General features: G+C 40.1%; 1 protein-coding gene across 1 annotated transcript; it reads right to left on the minus strand.

Moving 5' to 3' along the window:
- Positions 1–7,720: 7,720 nt before the first annotated feature.
- On the minus strand, positions 7,721–9,914 carry LOC108206076 (copper transport protein ATX1). The gene is made up of 3 exons (XM_017376256.2): positions 9,774–9,914; positions 8,506–8,581; positions 7,721–8,124 (listed from the first exon to the last, which is right to left on the minus strand). Exons 1-3 carry the CDS (start codon positions 9,780–9,782, stop codon positions 7,952–7,954), a joined length of 258 nt encoding a protein of 85 aa, XP_017231745.1. The 5' UTR covers positions 9,783–9,914; the 3' UTR covers positions 7,721–7,951.
- Positions 9,915–16,831: the final 6,917 nt, after the last annotated feature.

Raw genomic sequence — 16,831 nt, forward strand, 5'->3', positions numbered from 1 at the left:
ATCTAGTTAAGTATGTTATTAAGTTAAGTTAAATCTAGTTTAAGTTAAGTTCTGTGGTTAGGCTTCATCCAGTTCATACTATTGGGTATGTCCTATGTTTATTATGATTATCATCTTTTGTGGAAGGGGAGGCCTTTAGAGCAGGTTGGTGTAAGCTCTGAAGCCTAATTTTGTCGTTATTATATATAATATTCTTGCGTTCCAAAAAAAAATAATATGGATTTGGCTAATCATTTGCGGGTGCGCATATATTTTATATTAATAATTCTAGTACATATAAATTAAATTATTTTGAAATAGGCTTTTTAATTTTTAATAATAATACGACCATACAGGTTTTATCTAACTTAACAAGTGATTTTCTCTCCATGTATTGTGGGAGTCTGGTTTTCTCTCCATTTTCTTAAACCTTAAGAATCTTTGTGAGAGTTTCTTTTGTAGTCTTCATGGCAGAAAATATGAATATTGATCAGCACATGGCAAGCTTGAATATTGATGAGGAAGATAACGAAAGCTTTACTTTTGATGAAGGGTTCGAGGAGGATGTTAACAGATTTGATCTGTGTCTAGTAGGAAGAATTTTAACGGAGAAAAACATCAACACGCGTGCTATGAAGTCCAAACTGGCAGATGTATGGAGACCAGCGATGGGCATTAGCATCAAAGATATTGCTCCAGGTGTGTTCTTGTTTCAGTTTTTCCGAAAGGAGGATTTGCAATGGGTGTTAAAAGGAGGCCCGTGGTTGTTTGATAATGCAATGGTGGCTCTGGAGACAGTGGAGATCCTGCGAAGGTCAACACTTGGTTCCTGAATATTTGGATTCAGCTCCATAACCTTCCAATGGGGTATATGATGGAGACGGTGGGGAAACAGCTGGGGAATTTTTTCGGACAGTTCCTTGAGTATGATGAAAAGAATAACTCCATTTGGAGGGAATGCATGAGAGTTCGGATTAAACTAGACATTCGTAAACCTATCAAACGAAAGAAGAAGATAACGAAGAAAGATGGTTTGGAGTTCATTGTTATGTGCAAGTATGAACGTCTAGGTGAGTTCTGCTTCACCTGTGGAATGGTTACACACACGGATAGATTTTGCAGGAAAAATATATCCAATGAGGCAGGAGGCGAGAAGGAATGGGGTCACTGGCTTCGAGCACCACCGCGTCGGGTGGCTGGTCAGGAACAGAGCAGATGGATCAGAGAGGAAGGGGATGACACGTGGGAGGATAGGATTGGTGGAAACAGTAACTACCAGCATGATTTGGGGGGAATAATTTCAAATCAAAAAGGGAAAGGGATAAGGAAGGAGGGTGATAGTAGGGAGTTGGTTGCTCAGAAGGGAAAGGTAGGAGGAAATCAATCAAACTTTTTAAGTCCAGCTACAATTCAGGGATATAACACAACATCCAATATGCTATATGACTTTAATGCTGAAGAGAGTGTTGGGCTCCAATTAGAAGAGCGTAAAAGAAGGAGAGGTGATCTAGATGTGGGCCTAATAGGTCACGTAAGCTTTCAACAAGAGAGCATGCAGAACAAACAACATAACCAGGACTCTGTTATTTCTGGAGGGGATTTAGCAGGTCTTCAAAACAATGTATTGGCTGAGCTTGCACTGCAAGCCAGCCAGCCCCAATGATTCTCCTAGCTTGGAACTGTAGAGGTTTGGGCAAATCTCTTACAGTTCGTACTCTCAAAGAGATGTCAGCATCTCACAAGCCCGACATTTTGTTTTCATCTGAAACTTTAGTAGAAGGTAATAAAATAGAGCTTCTAGCTCCAAAATTAGGTTTCTGTAATTTTTTCTCAGTAGACAGACAAGGTAGAGGAGGAGGGTTAGCAGTTTTCTGGAGACGTAATGTGGTGTGTTCAGTGGTTGATTCGTCTCAAAATCATATTGATATTCATGTGAAAGAACCAAATAATGGCGATTGGCGGTTGACTTGTTTTTACGGCTTTCCTGAGCGTGAAAGGAGACAAGCTTCTTGGAATTTTATTCGATCTCTAGCCTCAAGGTCCCAGCTGCCATGGTGCATCTTTGGGGACTTAATGATATGCTGTATAGCAATGATAAAAAAGGTAAACATCCTCACCCGCAATGCTTGCTAGCAGGTTTCAAAAATGCAATTGAGGACTGCTCTTTAGCCGAAATTGATCTTAAGGGGGGGAAATTTACTTGGGAGAAAAGCAAAGGTACGGCAGATTGGGTGAGAGAGAGGTTGGACAGAGCTTTTGCTACTGATTCCTGGTGGCACTTGTTTCCGTTGTGTACGCTTACAGTGTTCCATACTGTGGTTTCTGATCACGATCCTATCAAATTGGAGCTGGTTAACACTATGGTGACAAAGAAGCAATTTCGTTTTAAGTTTGAAAATACTTGGCTTAAGGAGGAGAATTTTAGTCAAGATGTTGCAAAGTTTTGGCAAAACCTCCCAGCTTTTCATCTTCTCCCAAAGCTTATCTCGGTCTCAAATTATATGGCAAGGTGGGGTCGTACTTTTTTTCACAAGTTCAGGGATAAAGTTATTAGGCAAAAGGAGATAATAGATCAACTCAAAGATAGAGAGGATGATGACGGTATCCAAATGTACTTTGATGAGAAGGAGAAGTTTAGTGAGTTATTGCTGCATGAAGAACTCTACTGGAAACAACGAGCAAAAAATTTTTGGCTTGAAGAGGGTGATTCAAACACGAAATTTTTCCATGCTTCAGCCTCGAGTAGGAAAAAATCTAACCTGGTTTCAGGCCTAAAAGCAGATGATGGCACACTGGTGACTAACCATGAGCAGTTATGTACTATGTTGAAAAGCTACTATAGTAATGTGTTCTCTGCTCCTGATGCAACTGTACATTTAGAGACGCCTGAATCAGATAGTGAAGTGGTTATCACAGTTGACCAAAATGAGATGTTAACAGCTGAATTGGAGTTTGAGGAATTCACAGAGGCGGTGAAGTGTATGCATCCGGATAAAGCCAGTGGCCCGGATGGGTTAAATCCGGCCTTTTTCCAACATTTCTGGCAACTGGTAGGCAGAGAAGTGTATCAAAGTTGTAAAGAATGGCTTCTAGAATGCAAATTCCCAGCGACAGTGAATGATACTACATTGGTGTTAATTCCAAAGAAAGATCATGTTGAAGAAATTAAAGACCTTAGGCCTATTGCATTGTGTAACGTACTCTACAAGGTTGTGGCTAAAGTTTTATCTAATAGACTGAAGAAGATTTTACCAGATATCATCTCAGAGGAGCAATCGGCTTTTGTGCCAGAAAGGAATATCACTGATAATGTCCTAGTTGCCTTTGAGCTGTTGCATTATATGAAACGTAAGAATGGCGGTTCAGAAGGGGAAGTAGCTCTTAAGCTTGACATCTCCAAGGCTTATGACAGAGTGCGTTGGGACTATTTAAGTTACAGAATGCAGATAATGGGATTCTCAGGAAGATGGATTCGGTGGATTATGCTGTGTGTGCGGACAATTTCCTACTCAATATCATTTCAAGGCTCTACAGTAGGTCCAATCATTCCTGGACGAGGGCTTAGACAAGGGGATCCACTGTCACCATACCTCTTCTTGCTATGTGTAGAAGGATTATCGTTGGCTTTAAAATCAGCTACTAATAGAGGTAATATTTCAGGATGCTGCATTAGCAACTCTGCTCCAGCAGTGACTCATTTATTGTTTGCGGACGACAGTTTTTTGTTTTTTTAAAGCTACATCTTTTGAATCGCAAGCTATTAAAGAGGTGTTGAACTCTTATGAAGCAGTCTCTGGGCAGGCAGTTAACTTTCAAAAGTCTGATGTGTTCTTTAGTGCCAATGTGCGGAGGGATAAACAATCGGAGATAAAACAGGAGCTGGGAGTGTTTAATGATATCGGTGAAAACAAATACCTAGGTCTGCCTTCTTTAATAGGTAGATCTAAGAAACTGGTATTTAAGTACTTGAAGGATAGAGTTTTTCAAAGAATACAAGGTTGGAGCTCTAAGCTTCTATCTCGAGCAGGGAAAGCTGTTATGATACGGAATGTCGCTCAGATGATACCAGCCTATACCATGTCATGTTTTCTTATTCCTAAAAGCTTGTGCCAAGAGATTGAAAGACTGATGAATGCTTACTGGTGGAAGTCTAGTTCGAACACGAACAAACCAATTCGCTGGTTAGCATGGAACAAAATGAGTATGTCGAAGGCTAAGGGAGGGCTAGGCTTCAGAGATCTACACGGTTTTAACTTGGCTCTATTGGGCAAGCAGTGTTGGAACTTAATTTCCAAACCAAATGCTCTTGTATCTCGAGTGCTGAAAGCCAGATATTATCCAAACTGCCATTTGCTTCAAGCTAGAAGAACAGGGGGATCAAGCTATACGTGGTCAGGCATTTGGGAAGCAAAGGAAGAGCTAAAGACAGGGCTCAGGTGGGTTCTTGGAGACGGTCAATCTATTAATGTTCTATCTGACAGGTGGCTGAGAAACAAAACTAGTTTCTGTGTCGATCAAAGCAACACCAGAATAGATGCGAGTACAAAAGTATGTGAGTTCTTTAATGAAGACAATTATGGATGGGATGATGGGAAAGTAACATCATGCTTTAACCAAGTTGATGCAGAGGCCATATTGACGACGCGTATTCCTCGTAGTGGTACTGAAGACAGGATTGCCTGGTGTCATTCTAAGGATGGCAAGTACACAGTGAAAACGGGTTATCAACAGTGGCACAAAAATCATGTTGGTGAGCTAGATTTACAGCAATCCAAAGGATGGAGCAACATCTGGAGGCTAGATGTCCATCATAAGATCAAAATATTCCTGTGGAGGTTTTGTCGTAACAATGTCCCAGTTAGATATCTACTTAGACACAGAGGAGTTCGAGTGCCGATTGGATGCAGCATTTGTGGGGGAGATATAGAGCATTTGGCACACTTGTTCTTCGGTTGTCGTTTTGCTCAAGAATGCTGGAGTATAGTGGGTCTAGACTACGATATCAGCGAGGTGGAATATGTATCCGAATGGCTGATCAATAAGTTGAGTAATGACACGGCTGAGAATCTGGGTAGAGTTGCTGCAGTGCTTTGGGGTGTGTGGTTTGCAAGAAACAAGCGCATTTTTGAGAACAAGTTCATATCTCCAACAGTTACCATGAATTGGAGCATGACCCAAATAAAGGAGTGGCGTGATGCAAACAAAAAGCGGAAAGCATTTGGGTTGAATCAGAGAGGAGGCATGCAACAGCAAGAGCGGAAATGGGTTAAACCAGAGCTGGGGTCTCGGAAATTGAATGTTGATGCAGCTGTCAAAGAAGGGCAGAACTATTTCTCGGTAGGTCTGGTTCTAAGAGATGATAGGGGGCAGTACATTGCAGGGAAAACGAGACGGTTTGCAGGGACTGTTGATGTAGCAGAGGCGGAAACAGTTGATATTCTAGAAGGCCTGCTTTGGGTTGATGATTTTCCTCCAGGTCCAATCACCATCGAAAGCGATTCTCTTATTAGTGTCAATGCGATCAGAAAAGGCTGCTTGAATATGCTGGAGCTTGGGCACCTGGTGCAACAATGCAGAAGTATAATCAATAGTAGAGAAGGTGCGTCGGTAGTTTTTGCTAGGAAGCAAGCAAACAAGGCAGCCCATGTTTCGGCTAGATATCCTTGTGAGCTAAATAGCTTCGTAATTAACTGGTCTCCTCCATCATGTTTGTTGGGGACGCTCTTGTCGGATGTTTTGATGATTTAATGATATCGTTTGGTTTCAAAAAAAATAATAATACGACCATTTTTATATTAGTATCTAGTTGGCTCCAATTACAGAATGAGTAAAAGTTTTCACTTCAATAACATTCATATTATGTACATGTGCAACAGCCAACAAGCATAATTTCGTGAACACTAATTCACTAAACACAAAGTCACAAACATGACCAAATTTATTAGCACTTGTCAACCTACAAAACAGAACAGTACCACTACTCCGGTAACACAATGATCAAGCAGCTCTCACACCAGAGAACTGCTTGCTGTAACAGCTTTTCGCAAAAGAACCAAACAATGGTACTGCTTTCTCATTGCTGCCGTGACCATGACTGCCCTCATTCTCTTCGTGAATCGTATCCAATTTCTTCTCCAAGTTCAAATTTCTCTTCTCTGCACGGATCAACCGTGGTGGCGCTATTTCAGTTGTTTGCAGATTACTGGTATTGAAGCTGCTGAGCCTTGACATTTCTCCGATAGCACGTCGATGTTGCTTGATTTTGTTGCTACTCGATACAAAATGACTGGTGAATTTATAGAGATATATGTGATTTAGAATTGGTTGCTGATATTATTTTGGTTATATTCCTGGCCAATTAGTAGTGAATCGGATTCTCTTTTTTCTGACTCAGAATCAACAAGTGCCAATGTGTACGCTATCTTGGAATATATGAACATTTACAAGTGGCTTGCCTCAATTTTTTGTGGTTGCTTTAGCTTGTTGATCACTGTAACTATTATAATATGGACACAAGTGGAACATATGCTGATACTCATATATAAAATTTACTATCACAACAACCTCTCGAGTGTCTATCATACTGTAATTAGCAAGCAGGCAATTAAGATAAAGTTAAATTAGTGATTTTCTTTGTTTTGTTCTTACAAATTGGTATAAATTTTCTTCACAGCTCTTTTGTGCTTCTAGTCTTGGTTGCAAAATTCAGTGACTTGCTTCATCTTATCCTCATAAAGGTTTAAATTTCTTCTGAACCCTTTTGTATACTGATAATTAATAACAATATTATAAGATACCACTGGTACTTGTTGATCAATATATATCTACGATAAAAAGAAAAAGAAGAATATCAATGATTAGTTAGTCAGAATTTCGTTGTAATCCATCGAATATATGTCTAGATAAATACTAATTAGTTGATCATTCCTTAAAATTATACTTAATTAGTGAGTGCTTAGAAATTGATTTGACTTATATATACGCCTACAACATCTATAAGGATGCAAGGGGCAGCAAATGGAACTTTCTGTTGGTTTTTTTAGTCTATGAATTTTTATAGATCGTATATGATTTCAATTTTGTACGAATTATTGATAAAAATGAATGAAAAATTCCTTCAATGGCTTCTTAATTTACCTCACCTAATAATTTTCGCAAGTAATAATCACTAAAGATTTGCAACTGCAGTTACTTGCGAACGGCAGAACCAAGGAGGAGTTATACTAAACTGAAGTTCCGGCAGGCCGAAAAAAATAGTGATTTTCTTCATTTTGTTCTTACAAATTGGTATAAATTTTTTCAGAGCCCTTTTGTACTCCTAGTCTTGCAGCAAACTGAAATACTAAAATATGCTGTGGTTCAAAATTGCAAGGACCATGAGACCCAACGGTTCTGCACAATAAAAGTTGCAGAACCACAACAAAATTTGTTGAACTACTTCACAAATGATGCAAAACCTTACTAGTTCTCACATTTCACTTGTTAGTTGTTACACCTCTCTATATATAATAATATGAATCCGCAAGTATATATTAAAACCGGTGTAAAATAAGAAGGCCACTCATCCCAGCACTATTCCAGAACAAGTTCTTCGCCATGCCGCGGTATAAATTTGTGGCTGACATTCTCATTTAACAAGATATTACTAGCCTTGAGATCCAACTCTACCTCTATACCATTTCCGAAGTAAAGATTTAAAACCTCATCCAGCTATCACTTAAACGGATGGAATCTCATTCAATTTACAAGATCACAAATAATAATATACCCACCAGAAATGTTATATCTTCATTTATAGTACAGCACACTTAAACATGATAATGAAATATAAGGAAACTAAGTACAGGAGTCGAAGAAAAGATACAATGAGTTTGACACGGTACAAAAGCTCCCCACATCACGGAATATGGTAAACTCTGTTGCTAACCCATGAACTTATTTTACACAAGAAGATTATCATTGTAACATACTATTAAGCAACAGCTACAGTTTCTGTTGGCTTTGATTCAGCTGCTCCTGCTGCAGAGTCCCAGTACTCTGTCTTCTTCCCAGTTTTTGCAACAGTCTGGAAAACAGCATCAGGCTGCACATTGCCTTTGACAGTCACCTTCTGTTGGTCGATATCAATGTCAAAAGATTCGACACCTGGTGATTATTAAAGAAAAATTCAGTGTTATAAAACATGTTTACAAGTAAATCGATTGGACGAAAATGGAGGATAAGCTGTGTTCTGTGGTGGTTGTTTTAACAGGTATGGAATCTTTTAGAGAAATGCTAGAGACCCCAAAAACTATTCCCAAGATTCTTCCCAAATTTTAGAAGGCAATTTTTGATTGGTTTCATTTTCCCACTAATAATAATGGAACCCCTGTATGCACATAAATCACCCAATTAGAATTAGCCAACTCATTATTTGGGAACACTTTTGGGAATTTTTCGGAGTACGTAGCATTGCTCAATCTTTATTGCAACAATGCCACTATAACCAGAATGGATATATGTTTTTGGATATCAAGATTGACAAACCTTCCATTTTGCCTAAAACTCTCTTCACTGCTCCAACGCAACCTTGGCAGGACATGCCAACCTTAAGAACAACAGTCTGCATTGACAACCACAAGGTATGCATAAGAACCAGAGGGAAAGTGGAAGTTGGTTACAATTATCAAGCAGGAAGTCATCAACATTATCATGGTGTTTCATTTTACCAACCCAAAGGATAAATTATTAGAAGCACAATAAAGAGCTCATAATTTATATAAAAAGTATAGACAGAATAAAATACTAGTTCAGCTTTATTTTGTTCATAAAAAAGGTTACGATTTGGAAAAAGGTTCAGCCCGTTTGATGCTAAATTCTATTTCACAAGTTTGATATATAAATGTATAACAATAATATTTTAAAGTGAATATTAAGAACCACATACTTGAGTAAAAGACACACCAAAATAATCTAAATATAAGCAAAATATATGTTTCTTAACTGGTAGTTCAACTTACACCACACATAAAGAAACACATCGCATTATCCTTTACGAAAATATAATCAAAAAACAACTAATCCAAACAAAGATTCCAATTAAAGCAATGAAAAATCATCAAAGACGAGCAAAATAGAAGTTGACCCTATAGTGAAAGATGAGACCTTTACTAGTTGCGTGCATTTTGATTAACACGGAAAGTATCACTAAAAACTCCGGTCAAATCCTGGATTCTAAATCAAATATTAGTTTTGTGGAGCTGCAGTTTATACCGCTGTATTTGGAAAAAAACAGCAAGAGTATCACTAACAACCTGGGTAAAATCTCTGATTCTAAATTAAAAACTCGGGACTATTCAAAACCCAAATCCATATTAATCCGAGTACACCACCTAAAATGCAGACCACAAAGAGCAAATCATCCCACGTATATGACTAAGCTATGGTGCAATACCCTCCTCTATACAATCACTAACTCACAGACATGTTCCTCCAACAATCACGTCAGATACACCTGAATTCTCAAGAATTAGCCTTGAAGCACCCAAAATTATTCAAAAAACTCAATATATAACAGCAGAATACACACAAACAATTAAATATCAAGTGGGTGCTGTTGAATCAGAAATCAAAACAACATAAAAAAGATTTCAACAAATTTAAAGCAAGCTAGACAAACATAATCAAACAAAATTAACATAACAACAATCTCATATAATCATCACACAGAAACATAAATAAACACATACATGAGATATATATACATGGATTCAAGGATTTAATGGTACAGACGGGTAATAAGAAAGAAAGGGTACCTCAGCCATGTCGAATTATGAAATTGAAAGATAAGAATGTCTGATTGCAAACAAGAAAATATGAGATAAAAAGGAATTATTTTGTGATATGATACTAAAACCGTGTTTGGGTATCCTATTTATAAACTGACCAAGTCCTAGGTGGGTGGGACCCGTTCATTTGGTTGCAGTACAAACTACTCCCACGGCCCCGTGCGCATTTTTTTTTTGACAAATATGGTTTATAACCTTACAAGTATTTGTTCTAAGATATTCTCGAAATGAGCCAGTATCGAACCCAAGATCTGAGACGACAGAGGACCACTGGGTCATCCAACCGTGCTCATTTTAAAACTTCTATAATTATATTACATATTTTTTTTGAAAAAAATCTTGAAAAAAAATTTAAAATTTAAATTTTAATTAGAAAAAAATATTAAAAATACGTTATATAACTATACTCAAACAGTGCACGTAAGCTTTCTGACGGGACGGAAAGAGTAACAAATTTAATTTTATAAATATGAAAAGAATTGTCAAAATCATGTTTGGTCATTAGGAAAGATCCGTTCCAGTAAAAAAGATTAAAATATGAAACTTAGACAATTACCGTTTTTTAAGAAAGATAACTTGACAATTACGCACAAAAATTTATTATAATTTTGACAATAACACACAAAAGTTTATCATATATTTGATGGTCGAATATGTCAAGGGCAGTTATCAAAAAATATAGAATAATAATATGATTTTAACCTTTGTTATGACTGAATTTAGCATGAAAAAAAGGACAAGAGCGCGCCCTTCCCGGAGTAATTCCGAGGGCGCGGCCCTAAAGTGCGGGGTTGACTGAAGGCGCGTGGAGAAACGAGAATGCGAGGACTTAGGGCGCGCCCTCCATGGTCGCGCCCACAGGTAATCTTATTATGTGTGAGGATGAGTGAGTCTCGATGACGACCCTTCCGAGGGATACGAAGACCTACCCCTCCGGGGGATATAACAACCCTTCCGAGGGATATGAAGACTAGTGCCAGGCTCATCTGGAAGTTATCAGGCTCATCTGGTAGTTCCCGGGTTACGACCGGGCGTGATCTATAATCCCCAATCCTGCTATCTGCCGGGTTGTCCTCGTGCGGGGGCTTGGGGTGATCACGGTTGTAGAAGGCCCTCAGGGGTGACATGAAGGCCGATCATATGTTTGGGTCCTGTATTCTGGTGAGTTAGCCCTCATTGGGGGACTGAGACGATTGTGTAATTTGGCTCCTCAATGGTCTTACCTCTTAGTGAGAACCTTCACTAAGGGGTAAGGACGCGTCCCTACACCTCAAGGAATTAGTCACGGCTCTATCCGATGTCTCCTCCATGCTACGAAAAGTAGCGGTTAGTGTCATCTCTCGTAGTGGAGATGATGCCGTATCCGTGATGTACTTGGACTAGGAGTCTAAGGTAGTTGCCTCAAGGCTTACTTCTAACTGGAGTAGAACTCTAAGTGATAAGTCACCGGCCCAAGGTTGGTCTTATCCCCAAGAAGCCTAGTCCTGATCAAACTAGGAGTCTTGGTTCAATAGAACTACGTATGGCTTGATCCCCTATAAATATAGGGGTACGTAGGCACATTAGGGGATCATGAGTTGAGAGCACGTGAGACCAACTCAAAACCCTAATCTCAGCCACCCCTAAAACACACAACCACCACACTCCAGTAGCTAAAACCACCGTCACAGATCTTGATTCCGGCCATGAACCTCATCTTTGTTGATTACCAAATTCCTCTATCAACAAATTGGCGCTAGAAGGAGGGGCTATTCAAGATCTACATCTATGGAGGAAAGATGTTAAATCAAATCTAATGTTCTAAAGATTTTCATGGTGGACATACAAGAAAATTCGCAGGGATTGTGCTACAAGCATCACCAACACTGTTTTGGTCATATCTTGGGTTCTAGACATCCGATTTAGATGATCTTACAGCCCACGCGAAGCTTGTCAAATTCCGGTTAATTCAGAGGTGGTATCATCATGAGAAAAGGGCTGGAATCGGTCTGAAAATAGGGACGAAATACAGTTACGAATTTTCACCCAAGAATCCTATTCAGTTTCGAAAACCTGTTGCTAATCGGTTTAGGATGACACCTAAACCCTATTCAGAGAAGGAGATGATGATAAAAGGAGCCAACAAGAAGGCTCTTGGAGATGTCCTGATACTCTTAAAGTTGGAAGGAGTTGAGGCTAATTTGGCCTAAACAAGATGAAATTCGGATTTGTGGGAGAGTCTGCGCACCAATCACGGTTTTGGCTATAACTTGAGTTCCAGGAGTCAGAATTGAGTGATTTTACTGCTCACGCGAAGATAGCAAAATTCTCTACAATCCAGGAGTGATTTGGTATTCTACTTTCTGGTCGAAAGACACATAAAAGGGTCTGAACAGTCACGGTTTATAAGAAAAAGAGCTGCATCTCAATCCCTTAAGGCGCGCCTCCACCTGACAGGGCGCGCCTCTATCGTCAAATTACCGGGAGCTCAAAGGAGGACCATCTTCAATGAAATTCCAGGGATAACCTAAGCTGCGAGCAGGGTTTTTCGGAATGGGGAGTCAGCGAAGGATGCGATTTTCAGAGACCTGACACGTTCGAATGGCGCGCCTCCCCCTGACTGGGCGCGCCTCCAGGTAAAACTCCATTATAAACCTCCTCATTATTTCATTCTCTAGAAAAGTATGGCGTATATCTAATTACAGGTGATGTGGTGTCCGACTACTACCATAAAAAATGCACCCCTTTACACCTTTGAAGAAGGCGCGCCTCCCCCTGACAGGGCGCGCCTCTAGGTAAGTTTTTTTGCATCACCTTCACATATTATTACCATCTAGTTTGTCGTGGTTTAATCCGTTATAGGAAGGAGTTCGCATCCTTGGACTCAAAGGATTTCTGAAGTGGCGCGCCCTCCCCTGAGCGAATGATTCAAGGTTCAGGAGAGGCGTATCTTGTGGGCTTAACCACATGTGAAGATATGAAAGGGAAAGTTACGACCGGGGAGTTATTCAAATGGAACCTGGCTTGAAAAGTTATAAAGGGTGCGCGCCTTCCCCTGACCGGGCGCGCCTTCAGGTAAATCCTGAACCCCCTCAGTATTTGGTTCCCTAAGACTGGTGCATGTATAAAATCACAGGTAATATGGTGTTACCTGTATGAGGAATACACCTCTTCGCCATGAGGAATAGTCGCACCTTCCTCTAACAAGGCGCGCCCTCATAAAGGGGTACGCCATATCCAACCAGTATTCTATCAGAGAGCGAATTGCGCGCCTCCCTCTGACAGGGCGCACCCTCAGGTATGTTTAATGCATTGATTGCTTAACATGATTTTGTGTGAAGACAAACATACGCAGGAAGGAGCTCAATAGTCTTGAGGAGGTCACATCACTTCTTAGGACGCGCCCTCTCGGGAGTATTCATGAGGCACCAGAGGGCGCGCCCCTTAAGAGTGATATGTAGGTTCCCTTGACAAGGCGCGCTCCCGGATGAAAATTATGAGAATGAAGATACTTGAAAGACGTGCCTCCCCCTAACAGGGCGCGTCATGAGGTAACGCTGAGCATCGCTAAGAAAGTTATATATATGTATGGTTGTGTGCAGGTCAAATCCAACATTCTAGAGGAGCTGTCTGTCTTGATTAGGACGCGCCCTCCGTTCTATAAGAACGTAGCATGATACCTGCAAGGTCTTTGATCAAGGTACACTAAAGGCCTTTCAAAGGTTACCTAATTATCCATGACCAACTCTGGGTACTATGAATTTTAACCATCCATGATACGCTCTGGATGTCATCCACGATCTACTCTGGATGCTATGATTATTTACCTATCCATGATACGCTCTGGATATTATACTTGCGCATCCATGATACGCTCTGGACATTATACTTGCGCATCCATGATACGCTCTGGATCTTACATATCCATGATTTTGCTCTGGATAACACTTTATACTATTGATTCCCCATTGAGCTATGAGCTCTGGGACCCGTGCGATGCACCGGAGCTTTTTAAACCACGATAAGATTCGTGATGCCCCATATGGGATGATGTATGGACTGGGGAGTGGTCCTTTTGAATTTCTTAAGCAAGTGATTCACGCGTGAAAAAGTAAGGCTGCGTCAAAGGCCGCGCCCTCTACTTAATCCTTGGAAAAGATCAAAAGAGCCCACATTATATGTAAGGCTGCGCCCTCTGCTTATACAGTCCTTGGAAGAGAAAAATATTGCAGGAAAGGAAGCGCCATCGGCCGCGCCCTCTACTCAGGCAATTCTTTAGAAAAAGATAAAAAAGGGGGTCATGTTATAACAAGGCGACGCCATTCTGTAAGTCACGCCTTATATGTACTGTTCCTAGGTATCATGGACACACTAAGGCTAAAAACAGCCACAAACCTTCGCACAGCGAAGGCGCGCCCTTCTTTTGTTGAAGTTCATTGGCGCGAATGTTATGGTTGAATGTGTCCTTTGGAAGGAATAAGCAAAGTTGCGCCGCTATCAACGACAGATAGGCCGCGCCCCCTGTTTTCTTTTATCTACATAAGGATTGCTGATTACTTATGAGCGCATCATAAAGACGCTCCAGCCTCATGCTTAGCCAGCCTCATATGCTTGGCCAATTTGCTAAATGTCCAAAGACACTGGCATTATATGTTTGCAAGGCGTGTGGCACAGTCTGCACCTTGAAATATCAAGGAATAATACGCGGCTTAAGTCGCGCCTTTATGCGTGGACGCGCCCTCAGAATAATGTGTGTGGCACGGTATAAAAATTCCCTTGATATCTTCAATATCAAGAAAATTTGGGGAGTACTTGTTATGACTGAATTTAGCATGAAAAAAAGGACAAGGGCGCGCCCTTCCCGGAGTAATTCCGAGGGCGCGGCCCTAAAGTGCGGGGTTGACTGAAGGCGCGTGGAGAAACGAGAATGCGAGGACTTAGGGCGCGCCCTCCATGGTCGCGCCCACAGGTAATCTTATTATGTGTGAGGATGAGTGAGTCTCGATGACGACCCTTCCGAGGGATACGAAGACCTACCCCTCCGGGGGATATAACAACCCTTCCGAGGGATATGAAGACTAGTGCCAGGCTCATCTGGAAGTTATCAGGCTCATCTGGTAGTTCCCGGGTTACGACCGGGCGTGATCTATAATCCCCAATCCTGCTATCTGCCGGGTTGTCCTCGTGCGGGGGCTTGGGGTGATCACGGTTGTAGAAGGCCCTCAGGGGTGACATGAAGGCCGATCATATGTTTGGGTCCTGTATTCTGGTGAGTTAGCCCTCATTGGGGGACTGAGACGATCGTGTAATTTGGCTCCTCAATGGTCTTACCTCTTAGTGAGAACCTTCACTAAGGGGTAAGGACGCGTCCCTACACCTCAAGAAATTAGTCACGGCTCTATCCGATGTCTCCTCCATGCTACGAAAAGTAGCGGTTAGTGTCATCTCTCGTAGTGGAGATGATGCCGTATCCGTGATGTACTTGGACTAGGAGTCTAAGGTAGTTGCCTCAAGGCTTACTTCTAACTGGAGTAGAACTCTAAGTGATAAGTCACCGGCCCAAGGTTGGTCTTATCCCCAAGAAGCCTAGTCCTGATCAAACTAGGAGTCTTGGTTCAATAGAACTACGTATGGCTTGATCCCCTATAAATATAGGGGTACGTAGGCATATTAGGGGATCATGAGTTGAGAGCACGTGAGACCAACTCAAAACCCTAATCTCAGCCACCCCTAAAACACACAACCACCACACTCCAGTAGCTAAAACCACCGTCACAGATCTTGATTCCGGCCATGAACCTCATCTTTGTTGATTACCAAATTCCTCTATCAACAACCTTTTTATTATTTAATTTACAATTTTAGTTCTGACATTGGGACTTGCGGTGATCCAGGTTTATTAGATCTGTATTAAAATTTATATATTTTGCATCACAACTTTTCGACAGTAAATTTTTATTTTGTTTAGCTAAAGTTGTATTCATTATGTCAGTTTAAGTTTAAAATATTAATAAGATAGTATCGAAAATTAGTGACGTAATTGTGTCGGGCAGTCTGTAACGGAAAATAATAAATTAAATATTAATAGAAATTGTTTTAGCTTTAGGACAAAATTTAGTTATGTAATGACAGAATATATCAATTAAATAAAATATAAAATAAAATTTTAGTATAAAACCTTTAAACAAGTACAGTATTATGTTTTTATTCAATTTTTACTGCACTATGTAAACTAAAAGACATACATGTTTTTTTACAAGACAGCCGTGTTGATTCGTATATGCGGATGTTATTTTTTTTTTCTGTTTAAAAGAATAAATGTTCGTGTTGATTCGCATACATGGATAAGTTCGTTTTGTTAATTATTTTAAAGTGGAGTAAGCTGCTGTTTGAGGTTGCTGTCCGAAGAGCAATAGCAACTTTTTCGTTAAAAAACAAGTGAAAAACTGTTTGGTATATCTAAAAGCAGCTTTTAGTTAAAAAGCTGTTTTTAGAAAAAGCAGAACCTCACATGTTTTTGAAAAAAGCTGTTTTCAGCTTTTGTAAGAAGCTGTTACAAATTTCACTATCAAAACTTACCAAAAAATTACTTTTTTTTTATATTATAACTCAAAATAAGCAAGTTTTAAAAAAATTACCAAACAATTATATGATTTTTACGACCGTACTTTTTTTACCGACACTTTTTCTGACCGCACAACAATTTTAACAGTACTCTTGAACAGATCCTAAATAGAACGAGAAGAATATAAAATAAAGATGAATAATAGTGAGACTTAGGGGATAAAAGAGATCGGAAGGGGTGTAGTACAAATGCTGTACATGTACTATCAGGCCAAGGGAATAAAGAAGGATAATGTACTACTGTTGGTCTCATGGTGGTTGATTATGGGTGGGGGGTGTTGCCCAAACTTTCAGCCTCTCCAACCACAGAAGTCTATTCACCTAAAACATCATAACAATCGCCATATCTAAGGGTTAAATATCAAAGTGGTCACTGAAGTGGAGGTCATATATCACTTTGCTCACTAATCTTATCGGGGTCT

Source organism: Daucus carota, chromosome 2, assembly GCF_001625215.2.
Source record: "Daucus carota subsp. sativus chromosome 2, DH1 v3.0, whole genome shotgun sequence".
Classification (NCBI taxonomy): Eukaryota; Viridiplantae; Streptophyta; class Magnoliopsida; order Apiales; family Apiaceae; genus Daucus; species Daucus carota.